General features: G+C 44.7%; 2 protein-coding genes across 7 annotated transcripts in view; one reads left to right on the forward strand and one right to left on the reverse strand.

Annotated features, from left to right (window-relative positions):
• flad1 (flavin adenine dinucleotide synthetase 1) overlaps positions 1-5,967 on the reverse strand; it is a 19,544-nt gene extending 13,577 nt beyond the window's left edge. Inside the window, exon 1 of one of the 2 annotated variants that reach the window (XM_052066201.1) lies at positions 5,949-5,967. Coding sequence is in view for 1 of the 2 variants with exons in the window: in XM_052066199.1 (XP_051922159.1) it covers positions 5,835-5,932 (98 nt within the window). In the remaining variant the exon portion in view is untranslated. Of the gene's footprint in view, positions 1-5,834 lie in introns of both variants that reach the window. The other variant, XM_052066199.1, reaches the window with a different exon arrangement.
• shc1 (SHC (Src homology 2 domain containing) transforming protein 1) overlaps positions 1-19,669 on the forward strand; it is a 24,449-nt gene extending 4,780 nt beyond the window's left edge. Inside the window, exons 2-14 of one of the 5 annotated variants that reach the window (XM_052066195.1) lie at positions 2,889-2,923; positions 10,720-10,884; positions 11,734-11,804; positions 12,181-12,244; positions 14,499-14,618; positions 16,381-16,434; positions 16,783-16,834; positions 17,218-17,344; positions 17,434-17,581; positions 17,850-17,907; positions 18,031-18,147; positions 18,534-18,769; positions 19,237-19,669. In XM_052066195.1, the coding sequence (XP_051922155.1) occupies positions 2,912-2,923; positions 10,720-10,884; positions 11,734-11,804; positions 12,181-12,244; positions 14,499-14,618; positions 16,381-16,434; positions 16,783-16,834; positions 17,218-17,344; positions 17,434-17,581; positions 17,850-17,907; positions 18,031-18,147; positions 18,534-18,769; positions 19,237-19,365 (1,353 nt within the window). In that variant the 5' untranslated portion in view covers positions 2,889-2,911 and the 3' untranslated portion in view covers positions 19,366-19,669. Of the gene's footprint in view, positions 1-2,888; positions 2,924-5,930; positions 10,885-11,733; positions 11,805-12,180; positions 12,245-14,498; positions 14,619-16,380; positions 16,435-16,782; positions 16,835-17,217; positions 17,345-17,433; positions 17,582-17,849; positions 17,908-18,030; positions 18,148-18,533; positions 18,770-19,236 lie in introns of those variants that run through there. The other 4 variants (XM_052066196.1, XM_052066192.1, XM_052066193.1 and 1 more) reach the window with 4 other exon arrangements.
• Positions 19,670-20,878: the final 1,209 nt, after the last annotated feature.

Consider the following 20,878-nt stretch of genomic DNA (forward strand, 5'->3'; position numbering starts at 1 on the left):
GATGATAAAATACCTCCACCCGCATTTTCGACAGAAACATAAAAAAAGACTTCCAAAGAAGAGAGATTAATAGCGTCGATTAGAGAATGCAGCATCATGCAAATGGTGGGTGCATTGTAGCCTTACAATGGAAGAACTTGAAACACAAACATACTCGACCAGGAATGAAGAAGTACTTCCCATCCTCTGCTTTTTTTTTCTTTTTCTTTTTGCAGCTACTGCAATGTTCCAAACTGTTTCTGCTTAGGACAACATGATGATGAGGTAAACGCCTAATCTAGTAAAATTGCTTAAAACGATCAATAGAATACCACAAAAGAATCTCTTGAGACTACAATCATAAAAAGAATTCATGACGTGTGTCAAAAATGATTTTTTGAGAACATTTAAAGAATTTGAAATACGCCTCATAGTCCAAAAAATACGTGATTTAATTTCTCTATGTTCTGACTGTCTGTGAGGATGTGAAGGCGATTTAGTGGGATTTGTGATTGGATGAGTCAATCGGTGGGTGGCGTTTGGTGAATACGCAAATTGATAGCTAACATGAAGGCTGTCAGTTAGCCATAGCGGGTCAGGAGTATGTTTTCAGATGGCAAGTGTAACTGCTTTTATTATACGTACGTGAGGATAGACTGACACATTTTTTTTATGATGCCATGCTTCAGGCCTCATTTGTCGTCAAATATTTAAATGTGCTTGAGGCTGCGCTGCTAACTAACTGCACAGACACAACAACCTTCTCACCTACTGCTGACAGCAAGGTGTCGATGTTAATGCCAAAACGTCATTGGCAGTTGGTTGTAAAGTCAACTCGCTGGTTCGACCCCATGTTGATTGTGTTAGTTAATCGAATTGTAAATGTTGAAAGGAAAAATTAGGAATGCTCAGTCCATTTTGTTTTTAGTTTATATATCGGTAGGATAAGTGGTTTGGAAAATGTCTGGTTGGATTGATAATCCAGTCCAATTTGGGGATTTTCCTGTGTGTTAATCAAAAATAATTAGCACAATATTTACCCTTTCAAAATGTAGCTTACCAACAGGCCTGACAATGAAATTTTTTTGTGAAACATCCAAAAAAAAAATCACTTCAGAAATCATAGATATTCAGTGTGTCATATTCATATTTAACCACTTCCGTTTGTAATCGAGAAAGTTCGCTGTTGTGATCTATATTTAGATGTGTGACTGAGATACCTACTTTTTTGTTGTTGATGTTGTTTTTTAACCATCACAATTTCACCACATTTTTTTGAAGGTTTGAAATAAATTCTTAATTTGGTAAATTTGTGACTCAGAGTTGATCCAGGATTTCCGGTGTTTGGGGAAGCACGAGGCGCTTGAAGTGAGGGGGACGATGTAAGAGGAGAGAGGCAGGAAGGGGAATGATGGAAGCAGATAGAGATGTGTGAGTGCGGTGGGAGGGGGTTGGGGGGCAAACCCAAAATAGCCAGCTCACATGTTTGGACAGATAGGCTCTCTTGCTGAATGACTGGCTGCCGAATCAAATTTTCTTTACCATGGTTTTGCTCAAGTCTAATTTCTTACAAGAAAAAACTAACAAACAAAAAGAGTTTTCCAACACTAAAGAAAACTCAAAATTGTGATGACGTCTGTAAAAAGTTACATTCTGGCAAAAATAAAACCTACAATTTGAACTTTTGGGCGGCCTGGTTGTCCAGTGGTTCGCACGTCGACTTCACAGTGTAGATGTACCGGGTTCAATTCCAGCTCCGTCCTCCCTGTGTGGCGTTTGCATGTTCTCCCCGGGCCTGTGTGGGTTTTCTCCGGGTACTCGGGTTTCCTCCCACATTCCAAAAACATGCATGGCAGGCTGATTGAACACTCTAAATTGTCCCTAGGTGTGAGTGTGGGTGTGGATGGTTGTTCGTCTCTGTGTGCCCTGTGAATGGCTCGCAACTGATTCAGGGTGTGCCCCGCCTACTGCCCGAAAACAGCTGGGATGGGCTCCAGTAAGCCCCGCGACCCGAGTGAGGATAAAGCGGTTCGGAAAATGAATGAATTTGTACTTTTAAAGGTCAGGGCTTCCCGACTTGCACCAACTTACAAAACAGCTCGATGTTGATGTTTGAATTCCCAAGTCTATTAGTTGTATGTCACCAATGGGAAGTTCATCCTCAAACATGTGTTATTTTGTTCGAGCCACAGATTGCAGCTTTAGAGCGCCCCGTGGTCTGCTACGAGTGTGCGTACACCACAGAGAGAGAGCGGACGTGATGCTCATTTAAAAATGTGATGTTATGAACCATATTTCCTTGATTGTTTGACAACACAGTTTTAATGGCACATGCAGGAGAACCCTAAGATTGTCATTATGAGAAAATAAAAAAGTCTGAATCATTATAAAATGGACTATTGGCACAGCGCGGATCATCTTGTTCAAATTGGTCTGAGAATTATGAATGCACCAGCTCTCTAATGCGGGGCTGTTCACAACTGTTTGATCTCATGCTGACAAGCTTTTGCAGCTGCTCATCTCCTGCGCGCACAGAGACAGTGTGTTGTCGGGCGTGACAAAACAGAAGCATCCTACACATGCGCTCCTTTCAGTTAATTCCCATCATTCCAAAGCCCGTGTTCTGACACGCCTTCTGAAGTATTGCCTCCCTGTCGCGCTTTTTGGCTTCCTCTCACTCTTTTACTCTCACCCGCTCAGTCGTTGCGCTTTCGCCGCTTAACATGACATCTCCGGGAATGATCAGCTTCCCATGGTGCCACTTTTCACAGTTCTACCGGAGAACAATGCATGCTGGGAGGCGAGAAGCCACACGTGGGGCAGCAACGTCGGCGGCACATGCGCTTTGACTGGCTCGGCGACTTGCCTGTTTGTCTGCCTTGCGCTCATGTGCACTTTGATGTTTTTAGGGTGACAGACTGACAGGCAGCCAATGGAATATGTGGTAAGGCACACACTATTGCAGAAACACAAAGGGCGCACTGTGGCAGAAAGGGTTGGCTAAAACATGCCTTTGGCAAATATTTGACAGAAATGTCACCTGTACAAGAACCAACACTGCAAAACTACCATTAGACAAACTTGCAATAAGTGCATGAAGTCGGAGTATCATGAGGGATGCAATTTTGCAAAGTCTGAATTTTCCAAAGTAAAATTTGAAATGTTGGTTTCAGCAGGTTAAAATTGTTTTAATTATTAATGAGAATAAATGTGATGTCCTGCAAGACTCTTTTTGTATTCATATTATTTTATGAGAATTAGTTGTTCATTGAGGGAAAAAAAACATTTTCCTGTAATTTTACCACGCAAAGAAAATAGATAACTAAACAAGAATAACATATTATGAGAAACTCAAATTTATGAGAATGCATTGTAAGATTGTGAGGGAAAAAAATCAGATTAGACGAATAATGAGGTTACGAGGAAGAAAAAACATTAATGCTTCAAATGAATTTGTTAAAAGTACAAGATAACAAAAAGTATTATCGTAATTTTGGCCACAAAAGAAGCAGCCTTGTGGTAATGTTGATGTTCAAATTATATTTTCTTGTACATTCCAAATTACTTTCCTGAAATGTGTTTAAATGCATTATCATCGTAACTTGTTTTTCACAGAATGATCTGACTTTAATACTGCTGTGTCTTTTACTTTATTTGTGTAGCTTTTTCCTGTTTTTTTTTTTCTTTTCAGCTCGGCCCCACTTCTCCTTTTGTACACCTGCGAAGTGTAAATTTGTCAAATGAGTGAGCGTTTTAAAGATTTAAGAGAACACTCCTGCAGTTCATCACTTTCAAATATGATAAACGAATCGAATAAAGGGGCTGCTTGATGAAAGCAGGAGAATCGAATTAGCCTTGTAGATAGTTCCAATAGTTTAAACAGAAATGTGATTATTTCAAAGTGGTTATCATTCATTTTTAGTGCTTTTTGATACCTCATTTGGTGGGTATCCTTGCATGGATTACATTGAAAATGATTTGAAATGGCTTCCCTGGCATATGAATAACCGACATTTGCATCCTTAGAGCACTGTCCTATCACCAACCACTATAATATGTCACTGTATGTTGGTTTTGGTCAACCCGTCGCCACAGTGTGTCATGTGTTTCACAGTTAACGGGTATGGTGGGGGCGAGGTTGCACTTCTATCTTCCCCAGTCACTAAACAGTTCACCAATCATATCATAAAATAATTTTACAAGCTGCAGACAAGTTCCAGGATTGGCGTCACAGAAAATATATTTCAAAACCAAACTATCAAATGTTCCTCCTTGAAGCAATGCCCCCGGAGTCTTAAAACATTTTACCAGCCGCCTCTGCCACCTTTTCCTGCTCTTAAGGGCGCATTCTTCCAGGATTTTCCACAGTTCCATTCTCACGCCCATCTTGATTTCATCTACGTCTTCAAATGGGTCATCGTGATGACCCCTCTTGAGGTCAGAAAAGGGAAAAAAATTATATGAAGAGAGTTTGGCTACATTAGGAGTTTGCTGCAGCGTGGCAATGCCAGGAACTGACAGATGCTCAGCCTAGACAGTGTGAGCAGCCTCGTCTGAAAAATATCGCAGTCTCATTCTATTGCAATTACAGCTCAAAAATATATTATTTTGAAACGTTTCATTCATATTTTTTTCCATGGAATGCGGTCTGTTTTATATTTAAACATCATATCATTTCGGTCAATTCGTTGATGTAAAATGAAAATGAGTGAGTTTTTCTCAATAAAATCAAATTTTAGTACCACCCTAAGACTACCGTATTTTCTTGACTATAAGTCGCACTGAAGTATAAGTCGCATTTTGGGGGGTAATTTATGTGATAAAATCCAACACCAAGAACAGACATGTCATCTTTGAAGGCAAATAAAAATAAAACAACAGGCTGAGTAAGAGTACGATATGCTAACGTTACATGACACATAAACAATGAACTGAGAATGTGCCCGGTATGTTCACATAACATATTAACTCATTCACTCCCAAAGACGTTTTTAAACGTCTTTTCAGACTTGGTCCAGAACTGGCTGGTACTGAATGAGTTAAGAGTTATTCAGATAACTGTAGCATAATGATCATACGAACAAATTTACCAAACCATCAGTGTCACTCCAAATCACTAAATCCAATGAAATCTTCATCCTCTGTGTCACTTTTAAGCAACTCTGCTAACTTGGAGGTAGAAGAGGTGGTGCGTCCTCTTCTACTTCGCTGACGTCAGAGGCATCGTAAGTTGTTTTTTGTCAATGTGGAATGCATCAAAACAGGCCTAGAGCCCCCTCTTGCGGTTCAATGTGAAAATAACATGTCAAATGATAGAATGTGTTAATTATTTCACACATAAGTCACTCCAGAGTATAAGTCGCACCTCCAGCCAAACTAGGGGAAAAAAACAGCGAATTATGGTCCGGAATTTGTCAAGGAGTGATAATTGGCCCTCTGATAAAAGTGAAATAAGATTGGAAATGTGCCCTCGTGAAAAATTCAAGCAGCTTTGACTTTTTGAAAGCTCAATATGCCAATCGCTGAGCAAAACCAAAGCCGCAAGATCTATTTGTAGGCGCGCTGGTCGATCAACCAGGCCCACAGCAAAGCGGAAATCTCATAGTTTGTGTTTGAAATATCGGTTTTGTCACACCAGTCTCGCAACCTCTCTGACACACTTCCTATATCCCAGTAGATAGACGCCACACCGGTTGTGTCGCGGTACTGCAGTGCCTGTCGTGTCATTTGAGGACTCCCGCGGACCACTTTGGGTGACTTCCTCTGCTTTCCGCAACACTGCTTTCTCACGCTTGAACGGCAATCACTGCTGCTCGCGCTCCTGAGAGAATGGCACTAACGCACAGTGTCGCTACCTTACGTCGAGGAGGGCGAACTGTCTCCATCCTGTCTCTTTGTCTTTTCTTTCATTCTCAGCTTCTCGAGTTACCAAACATGAGTAACGGAGGCGCATTGGACAGTCGACCCACCCATTTCAGCCCTTGTTTCCTCACTTATTCCACATCTCCATCTCCCCGCGGAGAGCTAATGTGCAGCGCGAGCATCCTGCTGCGCATACACATGTACACAGCTAAACTGAGGTTGCGGGGGGTGGGGGGGTGGAGGGAGGCGGGGAAACAGGATGAGAGGAAAGGAGGGGTACTGTATGTGTGTTACAGAGATAGATAGAGAGAGAGAGATGCTGAGAGACGGTGAGGGCAGGATTGGAGGCAGCGTCACCCGCCTAGACATGAAGGGAGGGGGAGGGCAGACGGAGTGGAAGTGGAAGTGGAGGGGGAGAAGAAGAGCACAATGAAGTAGTGCCATTGTCCGCCCTGGCAGCGCTGCCATTCCACCATCTGCCCCAAGTGAGGGAGAGTGTGAATGAGGGAGCGGAGGGGGTGGTGGGGAGAGAAGAAGAAGCAAAAGAAGTGAAGAGGACAGTCCAACGCACAGGAGGACGAGAGGAAAGATGGAGACGCGCAGCCGACGGTGACTTTGTGAATTAACCGAGCGAAAGACGTTTTGATTCTTGTTCTTATTTTTTTTTTTAGAGCGGAAGGGGAGGACGGATGAGCGGCGAACATTACCGTCATGTGAATATGGACCGCAATTTGTTGTTTAAACTCTTTGTACAGAGAAGAACAAATTCCGCTCACTTGGTTGTACTTTTTCATGTTGAGCTTATGATGTTCTAGTCAACCAGTGTGTTGTTGCTACCAGTCTTTTGAATATTCTTTATTATTTTTTTTACCATTTTTATGCAAGTTTTCTGAACCTCAGTGTTGTTGTACAGGTTTGTTGTTCGGTCAGTTTACGCTTACTCGCTAGACATTGCCCTAGTTGGAGCCAGTCGCATGTTGCCAACATGGCAGGTCAACATTGATTGGCTTTTATGGTCGGCGCGACGCCGCTCCAACTTTGATCATTTCCTGAAAGCTATTGATCTTTAAGGGGGGGCGGGAGGGAAGTTTGGTCCTCCTGTTGGGTGAGACAAAAGAAATAATTATGTGGAGTCATCAACGTTATGATTAGCTGCAGTCGTGCGATTCAACCGCGCTCTTTGTCTGCCAACTCTTTTTCTGCCGTTGTCGGGACTTACTCGGCAAACCTTCTCAACAGGCATCTCTTTTAACCGTCTGTTGCCATGGCAATGGCTTGCAGCTGCAGACGGAGCGAGATGTAAAGTTTTTTTCTTTGTATTACTTGTTTAAAACCGGTGCTGCCCCGTTCTTTAATTGCATCCATTCGGTGGAGATCATGCAGTCCGTTTGGATTTGTGATTGTGTCCAGTTTTTCGAAAATTGTATGAAAACACGGACTGCCTTTTGTTTTCACGCGCGAGACGGTCCCCGTCTGTGCTGAGCTCACCAGTCTCAGAGAATCAGGGTTGCTTCAGGTCAGCCGTCTCCCCCCCACCCCCCTCCCTACTCGCTATTTTGCGTTCACCCTATGGCGAGTCTCAGTCGCTTCCTTTGTCCTGATCTCACCTTAAGTCAACTGCAGCGAACCTAAATCCCCATCAGTCTGACGTGCCGTTCGGGGGGTGTCATAAACTCAGTCCACGTAGACATTTTGCCGTGCATGGCTGCCTGGCCTTGACACGGCTAATTAATGATTCGTCAAATATTCGTGGCAGGTTCTCCGAATGACTCGCGATCCCCCCCTCTTCCCCCGCCATCGTGTATTGCGAGTCTTCGCCTCGCTTAACCCGCCTCCCCTTGTACGCTTGAGCATCCTTTTGTGCGAGGATCTTTCAGTTCGGTTCTGTACGTCCAGACACAAGGGGACGACTTGAAATAATTGATTCTTGTTACGTGTGTGGCAGTTTCCTCGACTGTCCACGTATAGATGACTCAGGATTTCCACTCACGTTTCGTGAGTCATCTCCACTGAAGTCACCTGACCTCCCCCGTTTCCTGTGTGCGCTCAAGCATCCTTTTGGCAGCACGCTGCTCTTGGAACACTTCAGCTGTGTTCGTTTAAAGAAGTCAGGACCGGTTGAATCTTTTGGAATCTTTTAAAAAATTTTATTATTTTTTAAAGAACAATCCATTTATATGTGGGGCTTGTCCGACTATTTGATTTGGCCTCGGCAACCCTTCGGTGGTTGACCGCCCCCTCCCCCACCCTCCCCCCTTTCCCGGTGGCCCTGAATGCAGGGTAACTTTTCCAGCCATACAACTTTTGTCTCACGCCGCTCGACTCTGAGCGGCTCCTACACGGTGCTTCTAATCCACGACCAGATGGATGATTAGCGAGCTTCGCTAGACAACCCCTCTGTGGTGCTAGACTGGTTGTGGTTGTGGGCGACTGTTGGTTTTGCGCCCACCGCAAGCTGGTGCGTGGGACTTCAGATGTGTTCTGAAGTGTTTTTTTTTTATTTAGTTTTTACTTCACATGAATATTGGTGCCAACCTTGCAGGTGCAGGTCTTATCTCGGCAAGGTGTGTGCCGATCTCCCCGTAGGGAGCAAAGGTGAAGAGATTGCGACTATGACGAGTGCCTGAGCCACGCTGAGGCGGGGCGGCGTTGACCCGTTTGACTGTTTTCCTTGCGGAACTTCGGCTTGTGGGGAACTGTTAATGTTAACGGACTGTTGTTTGCCTTTAAGGTTGGACTATGCAGAATATAAGGTGGTACACTACATCTGTACAGCAGTCCACAGTTTAAAAAAAAAAAAGAAGCTTTATCTCCGGGCGAATAAGGCCTACATCACTGCTCTTCTCTCAGGAAACTGACGACTATCTGGGCGTCTTGCTTGACATAACGAGGTCGGGGCGCCGATGCATCGAAGGGTCAGCAGAGAGAGAGAGTTTAATTGTGTATTACAAATCAGGTCTCATTACTATCACAACAAACCCGCTGGCCTTCATTCGCCAATGACCTGCGTCCTCTAGTGTGACATCACCACCGCGCTACCGCAGTGGATGTCCGACACATATTTCCAATGGTGCTCTGGTGGTGACCAATTTCAAACCACAACAACCTCACTTGTTTTAGCCATATCAGGAACCTCAGTCAGGAACGGGCCGTTACGAGCCCACTCTTTGTGTTTTCTTATTTCACTGGTGTCTAACTAGGTGAGTAGAACCTCTAGCCGGCCCTTCTCTTGAGGCCAGGGAGGCAAGAGAAATCCGCGGTTAACAACTTTCGAAACAAGAGGCCCTCTTAAACGGACAGCCTGGAGAACGGGCAAGCAGCCGCGGGAGGGGGAGGGGGGGAGATCATCTGGAAGAGGCGAGAGGAAGTGGTGGCGCGGGAGAGGGCGGAGGCGCTAGAGAGACAGAGGCTGGCTGAGTACATTGTGTGGAGGAAGAGAGAGGACTTCCAGGAGAGGCGAGGGGAGAGGGAGAAGAGAGACGGGAGTACCGAGAAAGGGAAGGAACAAGCGCCAGAAGTGATCTGGAAGAAGCGGGAGGAAGACAACGCGCTTAGGGAGCCAGCTAAGGCCGGTCACGGCGGACACCAAATTGTTTGGAGGAAGAAGGAGAGGGAATAGAAGACTTTAGCAGGCTTTAATAACAAGGGTGCTTCTACTAGGAGCGGGACACTAGCCATACATGTGTAAGCTTGATTTCTCTCCTTTGGCCAATTGAGGTTGCAGGTGTGTGTTGTCGGCTTCTGACCAATTGAAGCCGCGCGCGTGTCGTCGCCTTGTTAGGTTGCACAGCCCTCTCGCAATTCCCCTCGGTGGCTGCTAATAGGGTTTTTATTGGCCTGTGTCAAGCCGGACAGAGCCGCCGAGGGAGCTCTCTCGCGCATACACACCTACGCTCCTTCCTCTCCGCGATATCACACACACACACAAATGCAAGCGGCGTTGAGAGACAATCACTCGTGTTGATTTTCTTTGGTGCCACTGACAGCTGAGCTGAGAAACCAGTTGGGACACAAATCTTCACCGATTGCTTTAAAAGATGGCCTGTTGGTTGGAGCAAGATGTCTTTTTTATTTATCTCTTTTTTGAGCTGATCACACAATGAACTCTGCTTTGAGAAGTGAACTGATGTCAACATGTCCCGCGCCGAGACGCTCCAAAGCAACCGTCGGCATCTGTACACGGCCATCATCCGGAAACTCGCTCTTTTCCTAAAAGACATTTTGAACACCGCTTACATTGTGGATGAAGCCATTTTTAAAGCGGTCCACTTTGGGCTGCCTTCAACTGAGTGGAAGACTGACAACCGGACAGATGGATGCCGCTCTCGCGCTGAGGAAGACCGGCTGCGCGTCCTTAAGATAGAAAGTCTGAATTCAGAAACAAATCAACCTTGATACACGTCACTACAGCCTGTGTGGACTTGTTCGGACTGATAAAGCAGAACCAGTATGGAGCTTGTCCCTAAAAGCAAGTACAGCCACTTTCGAAGTGAATCGCTCGGCTCGACTGATGAGACAAACTCCAATCCATCGTCCTTCCCACCTTCAACTCCCGTCACGCCTCTCACTCCCTCTCCTGGCTTACCTTCTTCGATCTCCTCCTCCTCCCTCACTCCTATCTTACCCCCTCCTTCTCCCCGGCCACCTGAGAACAGCCCCACCACCCTCTGCTCCTTCTTCCCAAGGATGGGCTCCTTGCGCCTGGGCGTCTCTGCCACTCTCCTCCCAGGACTCAAGGCCTCCGGCAGGCCACCGCCGACCCGGGCGCCTGTCGCGTCCCCTGGGGACGACGGGAGCAACTCCAGCGCCTCCCCTCCGCTCCGTCACCCGCTCCCCCCTTTAACCGCTCCTTCTCCCCCTCCCCGGCCCCCCCTGCAGGAGATGAACCGTCTGGGAGGGGCGTCCAGGAGGGCACGAGTAGAAGGTGCTCAGCTCGGAGGAGATGAGTGGACGCGGCATGGCTCCTTCGTCAACAAGCCCACCCGCGGGTGGCTGCACTCTGACAACGTGGTCAGCACGACCGGCGTCTCCTACTCCGTACGGGTATGTGAAGGACTTCGTAATCTTGTCGCCATTGGCCTGCGTATACTTTTTATATACACGAGCAGTTAAAAAGTTTGGACGCACCTTCTCAATCAACCGGATGAGCAAGTGTGTCCAAACTTTTAACCGCGAATGTACCTAACACATAGTCCTCATCCTCTCCGTTAGCCAATACAGGAGTGTTTCCCAACCTTCAGTGAGCCAAAGCATGAATTTTTATATTCGGGAAAAAAAAATGTCACCAAATCCTCAGTTTATTTACAAATTTACTCAGTGTGATGTCGAGGGCTGTTTAGTTGAAGACAAATCGATTCTTCTGTTGTAGGACTGGCAACTGGTGGCTATATAGGTTCTTTGCACTTTTTGCCATCTAGTAGAAGGACGATTGATTGGTCTGCCTGTCGCTATATGTTGCTGGCATAGATCGGCGATTAAAGTTACATGATTTGCCGTAAATAAACAATATTTTTTGTAGTCACCTAAGTTCAATTGTGTCGTGTGCCCTGGCACAAAGGTTTGGAAAGACTTCGAGAGAGAATCAACATTCTGAATGATCATAGTAGAAAAAAGAATGCAGGTAGTCTGACCATTATAATATGCGCTACGTCGCTTGCTAGCTAGCATCTGCAACAATTAGCTGTAGATCATAGTTTTGTTTTGTTTTTCTCAAATTTGTCATCTGTTTACAGTGTATAATCTTTTACCGTAATTTTCTTTAACTGGAGAAAATGAACCAATTGTTAGTTTTGCAACATGCGTAAAGTGAAGGAACATCCAAACGTTTCAATAGTTACTGCAACAGGAAAAGGTTGCTCATGTTATGGCGTTTGCTTCCTATTTCCTGCGCAGTACATGGGGTGCGTTGAGGTGCTACAATCCATGCGAGCGCTGGACTTCAACACCAGAACTCAGGTCACCAGGTGAGGCCCCGCGCCGTCCGAATTCCCCGTGTTGTCTGGTCATGTGGTTAAAATGTAGCCAGGCACATTTTTGTGTTTGCCTGCTTGTCCGTCCTTTTTCTCTGCTGCAGCGTCTGACTTGTTGTGTGTCTGCATGTCTGCTGCTTTCTTGACCCCCCCCTACCTCATTCCCCCCACTTAAATTAGAATGTTGTGGCATTCCAGTGGTTTCCTTCTGGTTTCCGTCGCAATGTTTGTGTCTGTGGCGCGAGGCGAGCACACCCCGCCGGCGACAATACGTTCAGTCATTTGATCGACGCAGCGCAACAAGCGAGTCCAGGAAGGCGTTAGCGTTTATGATATGCAACACCGTGCTTGCATGTTTTAAATCTTTCAGGGAGGCCATCTCCGTGGTGTGCGAGGCTGTGCCGGGAGCCAAAGGAGCCCAGCGACGAAGAAAGGTACACAGCAAGCACATTGTCTCCGCGTGCACGCCCATATGGGACATCATTTATTTATACCGCTTAAGTGGGCAGCAGTGGTAAAGGCTTTTCTGGACGAGAGCTAGATTTAGCTTGATTGTCCACTCTGTGGTCAGTTGGCTATGCAATCGCACGCTGTGGCGAATCTTACATGCGTCTGTCCTGCGGATAGTGGCGTACTCGCAGGTAATTACCGATCATGCACGCTTGATACAAGAGCAGCTTGAGAGGGGAGGTGGAGCCGCCAAAGTCAAACACAATGCGACTTCCAAGTTAGTCCCGTAGCGCATGAAGTGGTGTGATTCAGTCCGGGGAAAAAAAACTGCCTCCATCTTGAATCATGTATGAACACGAAATAACAAACATCACTGTGAAATAAAAACGATAAAGTTAGCATTCACCCTGTGGAGACCAAAATGAAACCTTGATTTCTATTATAAACAAAGGCAGAATAAAACAAACTTTGACTCAAAATTAGTCATCCTTGTCCATGTGGTAAAGGAACAGGAAGTTCTTGGCCTTTGATACAAACTGTATCGCTGCAATAATTCCACTTGCATACATAATTTTTGTTGTGAAACCCCAGATGATACAATGTGGGATTTATTGATTACATAATAGACACTTCTCTTCATTGGCCCTAATCCTCTTCCGTATACTTCGACTGTCCGACGCTCATGGAAAAAGTAGTCGTAGAATCTCACCAGTCCGACCAGTTGCCGTTCTTCCGCTCTCAGTGTGCCACCAAATTTTCTGTTTGACTTTTGAGCCATCTTTCTGTAAATTGTAGCAATTTGGGGGCATTTGCGTAGATGGAGCCAGTGTTAAGCTCCAACAGCTGGTCTCTGCTCGGTATTCTTGTCAAACAAAAAGCAGACAGGTGGCTATGTTCACTGGCCCCATGCCATAGCACTGTTTGACCAAGGAATGCCTTGCCCGTCACAGAGCATAACTGACACAATTCTAAAATCTAGCTACTCTAAAAGGTCTCTGTAATTTCTGGTTATTTCAGCTCGGCATGTGAGTCCTATCCCAAGATTCTTTTCAGGAACTGGCTGGCTCAATAGTCCTGGTGTTCAATGTATCTGTGTGTGTGTGTTTGCGTGTGTGCGTGAGTGTGTGTGATGTTCTTGTCCAGGCCTTTGTGGATCGTCCTGTCTGCTGCTCATGGGCCACAGTTGGCCTTACCGAGCAGACAGGATCGATTTCACAATTGCAGCTGTTCTCTCCCGCCTTCACCCCAGCCACGAGCACTTCCACACATGCGGGTTTCTTACGCAGATATGCTGAGACCTTTTTTTTTTTAACCTCGAAGCCAGGGGTCGGCAACCCAAAATGTTGAAAGAGCCGTATAGGACAGAAAAAAAATGTCTGGAGCCGCAAAAATTATAAAAGCCTTCTATAAAACTTACAATGAAGGAAACACATGCTGTATGTGTGTAGGAGACTGGACTGTCTCAGAATTGTTTGTTATTCACTCCTTTGTTGTGTGTTCACAAACGCCCCCATAGAATTTATTTTGTGATTTCCTCGCTTGATCTTCTGTTTTGGTGCATTATATTCGCTTTTCTTGGTGTCAATGAATTGATCGTTAATTTCCGTTTTTCGGAGGCTGTCTTTGAACGCCTCTCGAGTTGAACGAGAAGAGAGAAGGCAGACGTCTCTGTGTTTGTCGAGACTGTTAAAAGCATAAATAAAGTGTATGTGTTTAAAAACTAACACCACAGCTCTCCTTTTTCGGAGCTGCAACATGTATCTATATCTATTTGAGCTACGTTAGCCTCCTATCAAAATCTTTTTCCATTTTCAAAATTTTTTATAAAGCTCCATGGAGCCACCAGATCTCGCTAAAGAGCCGCATGCGGCTCTGGAGCCGCGTGTTGCCGCCGACCCCGGCTCTAAGCCAACGATCACCAAATGTTGCTCGCGGACACCAGATGGCCCCCCAAGGACCACATGAGTCACTTGTAGGCCTGTTCTCGAAGGAGCACAGCGGTGATGGGAGTTTGTGGTTTTATAGGAATGTTGAAGAAGAAATCATTTGTAAATGTAAACACTTTTGCAGAGAAAAATAGAAATCAATCACGTGTTGTATATTGGTGTTTGTTTCCTACCTTTATTTCAGAAGTGTGAATCAAACTAGGGCCCTTTGAATGAATCGGGCTCTTCAAAAAGGCCGGTGACTCACGCTCTTAGAACATGTTTGTTTATTTCCATTTTCACTCCTTTGCAGCCGTCCTCACGCTGCCTCACGTCTATTCTCGGCAAGAGCAACCTGCAGTTTGCTGGCATGACAATCAGCCTCACCATCTCCACAAGCAGCCTCAACCTGCTGGAATCGGACTGCAAACAGGTGGGACAGAATCTCTGTTTGGCAGCGTCTGCGATTGCGCACACTGCAGTAATCCCATGTTTTATCAGAGACAGAAAAAAAAGCAAATACGTTACATCCGAGTGATAATACTAGAATTGACACATTTCTCTCCGGCCTCCATCCAGTGGGTGTTGCAAGCGCAAAGGATGAACAGGGTTTGCGTAACGTGAGAGATAACATGCAAATTATAGCACAGTGGCAATATTTAACATCTTCAGGTCAAATTCCAGAGGGAAACGCCAACGTTGGGCAGGTAACGTGGGCGTGCTTCCTCAGTCAAGGGCTCTTTGTGTGTAAATTCCAAATATGAATTCAAGTCCTGGCCTACAGTGCAACATTTGAAGCTCAACACAACAGTTCAGCGATGCTGCTGAGCATCATTGTTGTTCAAAACTGTCACCATCATTAAACATTTGTACATTTATTATCTACATTTATAATAGCACAATTTTAAGATAAATTTTATCTTCTTTTTTTTTTTTTTTTTTTTTTTTTACCAGTACCGAACCAGTGCCTTGGTTTTAAAAGGGGGGGAAATGGAATTGTTGATTTATAGCGCATTTCATACACAATGTAACACAATATGCTTCACATACTGGAATTGAAACACAGTTAAAGAGATTTTAAAACATTTTTTTAATTGCTTACTAAAAGTGTGTACTGTGCAGTGCAAGTACAAGAATTTCCAAAACATGATTTTAAAAAGACTTGGAATGATCTACATCATAGGTATGGGAAAATAGCTTAATTCATTTATGTATTTCATTTTATTTTTATTTACAAGGATATAAAAGCCTTTACACTTTATTGGTAAGTTTTAAATCTTTATTCATTCATGTGATTCACTCTGGTAATAAAGGATACCATCAAATGGGGAGTCTGCATTATACACAAGTACAAAAAACAAACGGTACGTTATTACGGTAAATATACTCAATAATATTGGAGGCGCAAATATTGTTTTCATCTCAATGAAAAAATGTGCCATTTGCGGGTCATTTTCACCCCCCACAATTAGCCATACTGCTTCATCTACATGCTATTTATGTTAGCGTCTGCTACGTAAATGGGATTTTCTTCACTTTTCATTGCTCGTAGCGAAACGATTTCCTATGTTCCAATTTCCAATTGTAACCAAATGTAAAACAAGTCTGTTTTTTTTAATTGCTCAACGCACGCAGGGGGTGTTGCCTTTAAAAGCTATGCTGGAAATGATGCGCAGTCCCACAAAAGAGTTTAATAAATGTGCTTGTTGGAACAGTAATTATGCTGCAAGATCTTATTTTCCCCCCACAAAGACTGTCCTACAATTCCTATCAATGACAATTTCCACAGACAACTATTTTTGCAGCTCTTGTTCTAGTCTGTATTCTTGTTTTCCAATGGAGAGATGGTAGAAAGTAGTCCAGCCTGTACTTTTTAACGCAAACAGGCCACCCATTCGCAAAATTGGCCTCTAGAGCTGAGAATATTGTCAAGTGTTAATGCTGTTATTGATCCGATCTCCACTTTTGTTGTAAACTGTTGAAACAATGTCCCTCGTGTTGCCCTAAGCATCTTTAGCCCCGCTGCAGTTCATGGCACTCGCGTGATGGAAAAACCAAGCGCGTGTGCCAGTAACAACTCCACATTTGTCTCGTCATCCACATGCTCTCATCCGCCGTCCCTCATGTCATCCGCCTCTCTCTCTCTGTCTCTCTGTCTGTCTGCCTCCTCGTCCTCTTCCCTTTTTGCTCCACAGATAATCGCCAATCATCACATGCAGTCCATCTCCTTCGCCTCTGGAGGAGACCCAGTGAGTCACCCGAGCCCCTTCTCCGAGTTCACATCTCTCTCACTGGCCTTTTTCCGTCTTCCTCCAACCCAGCCTGCATATCCGTCCTTCCTGCTTCTTTCTGTCATCTTCTATTCCAATGATTACCACTCACCCCACCACCGCCTCGCCGGTCTCCTTCTTGATCTTATTATTACTCCCGCTTATCTCTCTTTCAGCTCTGTGTTGTGTTTTTCCTAACTCCTGCTACAACTCGAAACGGCTGCGGCTTGGTCTTTCTTCTTGTCAGCCTTTCTTCTTTTTCCTATATCGATCTCGCAATCCTACACCCCAGTCGCCCCCCTAATCGTCTCTGCCTTTCTCTCTCAGGACACGGCTGAGTACGTAGCATATGTGGCCAAAGACCCAGTCAACCAAAGGGGTGAGCAAAAGCAGCAACATTGTCATTGTCTTGTTTTTTTCTTGAGATGGAAGAAATTTCATCTGTGTTGTATGTTACGCATGCAACACATTTGACAATAACGTTGTATTCAATTCAATTCTGTCACTTTAAATCTTTCCGATACACAACGACACAAACGATGACTTGCCCAAGTGCTTCAGTATAGCACCAGCTACTGTTTCGTATCCTGTGGCTAATTGAGTCATAGCGTCTATTAGAGTGGAGGACACAGTTTGAGAAACGTTGGCACAGTAAACCAAGTTCTTTAATTAAGTGTCCTTGACTGTTGCCCTACCAGGGTGTTTGTGGAAGGTATCTATAATATTTGAGTAAATGCCCATCTTTCTCGACCTGCCTTGCAGCATGTCACATTCTAGAATGCGCTGAGGGTTTAGCCCAGGAAGTCATCAGCACCATCGGCCAGGCCTTTGAACTGCGCTTCAAACAGTACTTAAAAAACCCACCCAAACTCGTCACGCCTCATGACAGGTACTCATGCGCGCATGATAATTGGATGGCCCTCCAGTTTGGATGCAATCTCATCATTTTTCTGTTTTGGTCGCCACTCTCTACATCAGAATGGCTCCGTTCGATGGCTCTGCATGGGAGGAAGAGGACGACGAGGCCGCCCTCCTGCCTGACGTCCCATACTACAATAACTTCCCCGGTAAACAGCCTCCCCCTGGTGGTCTGGTTGACATGAGACCACGTCCGGGAGCTACACTGGTGAGACAAACAAGATTTATGCATCCATGCATTGCTTTCACATGCAACACGGATCCTGGCGGTTCTGCGTTTTAGAGATAAGAGCATAATCGATTGTAAAGCAAGCGTAACAGACTCTGTTTAATATCAGCACATCACAGTTGACTGTTTCATCCTTTTAACTGGCCAAAGGCAAACATTCTGCAGATACGGGACAATTGTAAATGTCTATACTGTAAATCATTTCTGGTGTGTGTGTGTGTGTGCGCGTGTGTGTGTGTGTTTACAGCCTTATGGACAACCTGGTCAGAATGACATTCACAAGCAGCCTCTGCCACCTCTGCCAGGTGAGCTCCTTTTGCCCTTGAGGCAGCAGATGGCGTGTGCCAAGGTTATCATTCAGATGCAGAATGAAGAGTGAAAGATGAAATATACGAAGCATAAGCTAAATTTAAGCGCATGCTTTTTAGTAGGTGCCAAGGAAGGAGGGCGAGAGATGTTTGATGACCCTTCTTACGTCAATGTGGATAAGCCCCGCCCCCCAGTTGCCGCCAATGGAAACACTCACAGAGATGCTTTCGACATGAGTAAGTTACTCTTTACTCGAACCACAGCACTTACTATATGTCACTCACCTTCAAAGTAATTGTACAAAATGGATATGACATAATTTCTTTATTTTATTTACGCATTTGTTCAAGATAAAATTGCTACTTTCAAGGATGTTTATGCCAAAATAGTAAATCAATCAACTATGGGACGCATAATCAAATGATACTGAACATACAGCTGGTAATGGATATTCTACACGTTTAAGGACAGACCGAAAGTCTGACTTAAAGGCACCTTTTACCATCCCACTTAGATTTCCACATCTCGTGAATAGTGCCAGAAAATACATTAAAAAAATTGTAAATGGAGTCAATACATCTTGTCCTCCTAATACAAGCATAAATCCCAATTGTCTTTAAAGAGCCATTTGATGATGCCCTCGGGGGCTCCGTGACAGCAGCGCCCCCTCTGGTGGAGCAGCTACAGTGCGAGACTTGGTTCCATGGCAGTTTAAGTCGCAGGGAGGCGGAGAGGCTGCTGGGCCGCGATGGAGACTTTCTAGTGCGGGAGTCGGGAACCACGCCGGGGCAGTACGTGCTCACGGGGCAGCAGGGCGGTCAGCCCAAACACCTGCTCCTCGTCGACCCGGAGGGAGTGGTGAGTCCCGAGGGAAACACGGGAATCTTGCATGCAGTTCCAAATAAACCCTTTCGGGGACAACAGTTACGGCAGTGTGCATCAAAAATAAATATTTCGCCAACATTTTGGCATTCGAAGCACAAATTGAAGAGCAACATGACACCTGCATGTGTACGACATGCTGCCAATAAATGGCTGTGATAGAACAAGCGCTTCACATTTTCAGTAGATTGCAATACAGTGCATGCAGTAACAAGGTCCTTTGGAATAGTGCAGAGGTTTGGTTTTCCTCACTATGAAGGCGATAAATCAATTTTAAATGTGAAAAGAATGCAAATGTGGAGTATTTTCATGAATACACATTTTCACTGGGTTTTGCGATTGGTCATTTGCGGCCAGAACACATCCTGTGAAAATGACTAACTTCTCAAATTTGCCAGGATATGAAAGATGTAGATTCACCAACATATGTTATGTGCTCACAGGTTCGTACAAAAGACCATCGGTTCGAGAGCGTGAGTCACCTGATCAGTTACCACATGGACAACAGACTCCCCATCGTTTCGGCGGGAAGTGAAGTGTGTCTGCAACAGCCGGTGGAGCGCCGAGCCTGAAAGAAAAAAAACAAACAAACATATTCGGCTCCACCAAATACAACCACAGGAATACACACAACAACACCAAAAGAAGAAAAAAAAGGAAAATAAAGGTGTGCAAAATCTCTGACATGCTGCTGTTGTAAAACCAAACTGTGAACTGCAGTCCCAATTATCTGGCAAGCGACCCTGAAGCACTGCTGCATCGTCTCCACAGTCTACCGTGAAGCAGGGAGCAAAGTCCAGGAAACTAAATGCAACTTCAAAAGAAGTCAACCATGGAAAACAGGTCTTAATTTGTAATCATTCAAAAAAACAAAAAGGAACGTGGAAAATAGCAGCATGAATAGAACATGAACTTGCATGCTTTCATTGTGATTTCCATCCTTGAACGTGTTGCTGGGCAGAAAAACAAGCTTTGTTTTATTTTATTTATGCATATATATATATATATATATATGTGTGTGTGTGTGGGTGTATATATGTATGTATGTGTGTGTACAAATTCAAAAAAACTTCAAAAGCAGCCTTGAAGACCCTAACCACTCCCCCCCCCCCCCCTTATGGACTGTTGAAATTGTAAAAAATGGGGGGGAAAAGCATGTATGCAAAACTGGGACTGCTATGCCAATGATCATGTTCATTTTGTTTAAAAAAAAATCTTTCTTTTTATGATTTTTTTTTCTCGCGACATACTGGACTAGGAGTGATTACACAACACCTGTCATGCCAAAGAACAGCAGAGGATTTGCGCGGGGAGTCTAATTAGCAACAACGCAATGCATATTTCCAAATGTATTTTGTATCGTGATCTTGGATGCATCACCCGTAGATAATTGTGCAATGATGTCACCAGAGAGCTTAGTAATAATGAGTGGAGATGCTTTTCGGTTACTAGACACGAGAATACAGTGGAACCTCCAATAATATGAATGGTTTACGTGGTCGAACATAGAACCTCGGTGACAATCACAGCAAGTATGAAAAGAAGTCAAAAACTGAATTCTCAATGTATTGAGTCCAGCAATGGAGGGAACAGAACTGGGAATACAGTCGCCTAGTGCACTTTATAGTGCAGTTACATTCGCATCTACTTATTCACTGAAAATTGTGTTGTTGATTGTGGGCAGCACAGTGCGCTATGGTTGGCATGTCTGCCTCACAGTTGAGAGATTCTGGGTTCCAATCTTGGCTCCAGTCTTGCTATGTGGACTTTGCATGTTCTTCCATCTTCTGCATCCTGCAAAAAAAATCATGTTGGGTTCAAAATTGTCTCTTATGTTTGGACGTTTTTGTCTATACATGATTGGCTGGCGACCAGAACAGGGTGTGCATGTACCCTCGCAGGCTCCACCTAACCCGTGACCTTACCGAGGCCAAAAAATAAAATGGCTGTTCTGTCGTTTTGAATGTGATGGGAGGATCCGTATCTGAATGTTCCACCACAATCAACTCCGCACAGACAAAATGAATAATGGTCCCTTCACTGAATAATTCAAACATCCCTGTTAGCATATCTGCATGTTCTGCA

The sequence above is a fragment of the Hippocampus zosterae genome, chromosome 5, assembly GCF_025434085.1.
Source record: "Hippocampus zosterae strain Florida chromosome 5, ASM2543408v3, whole genome shotgun sequence".
Classification (NCBI taxonomy): Eukaryota; Metazoa; Chordata; class Actinopteri; order Syngnathiformes; family Syngnathidae; genus Hippocampus; species Hippocampus zosterae.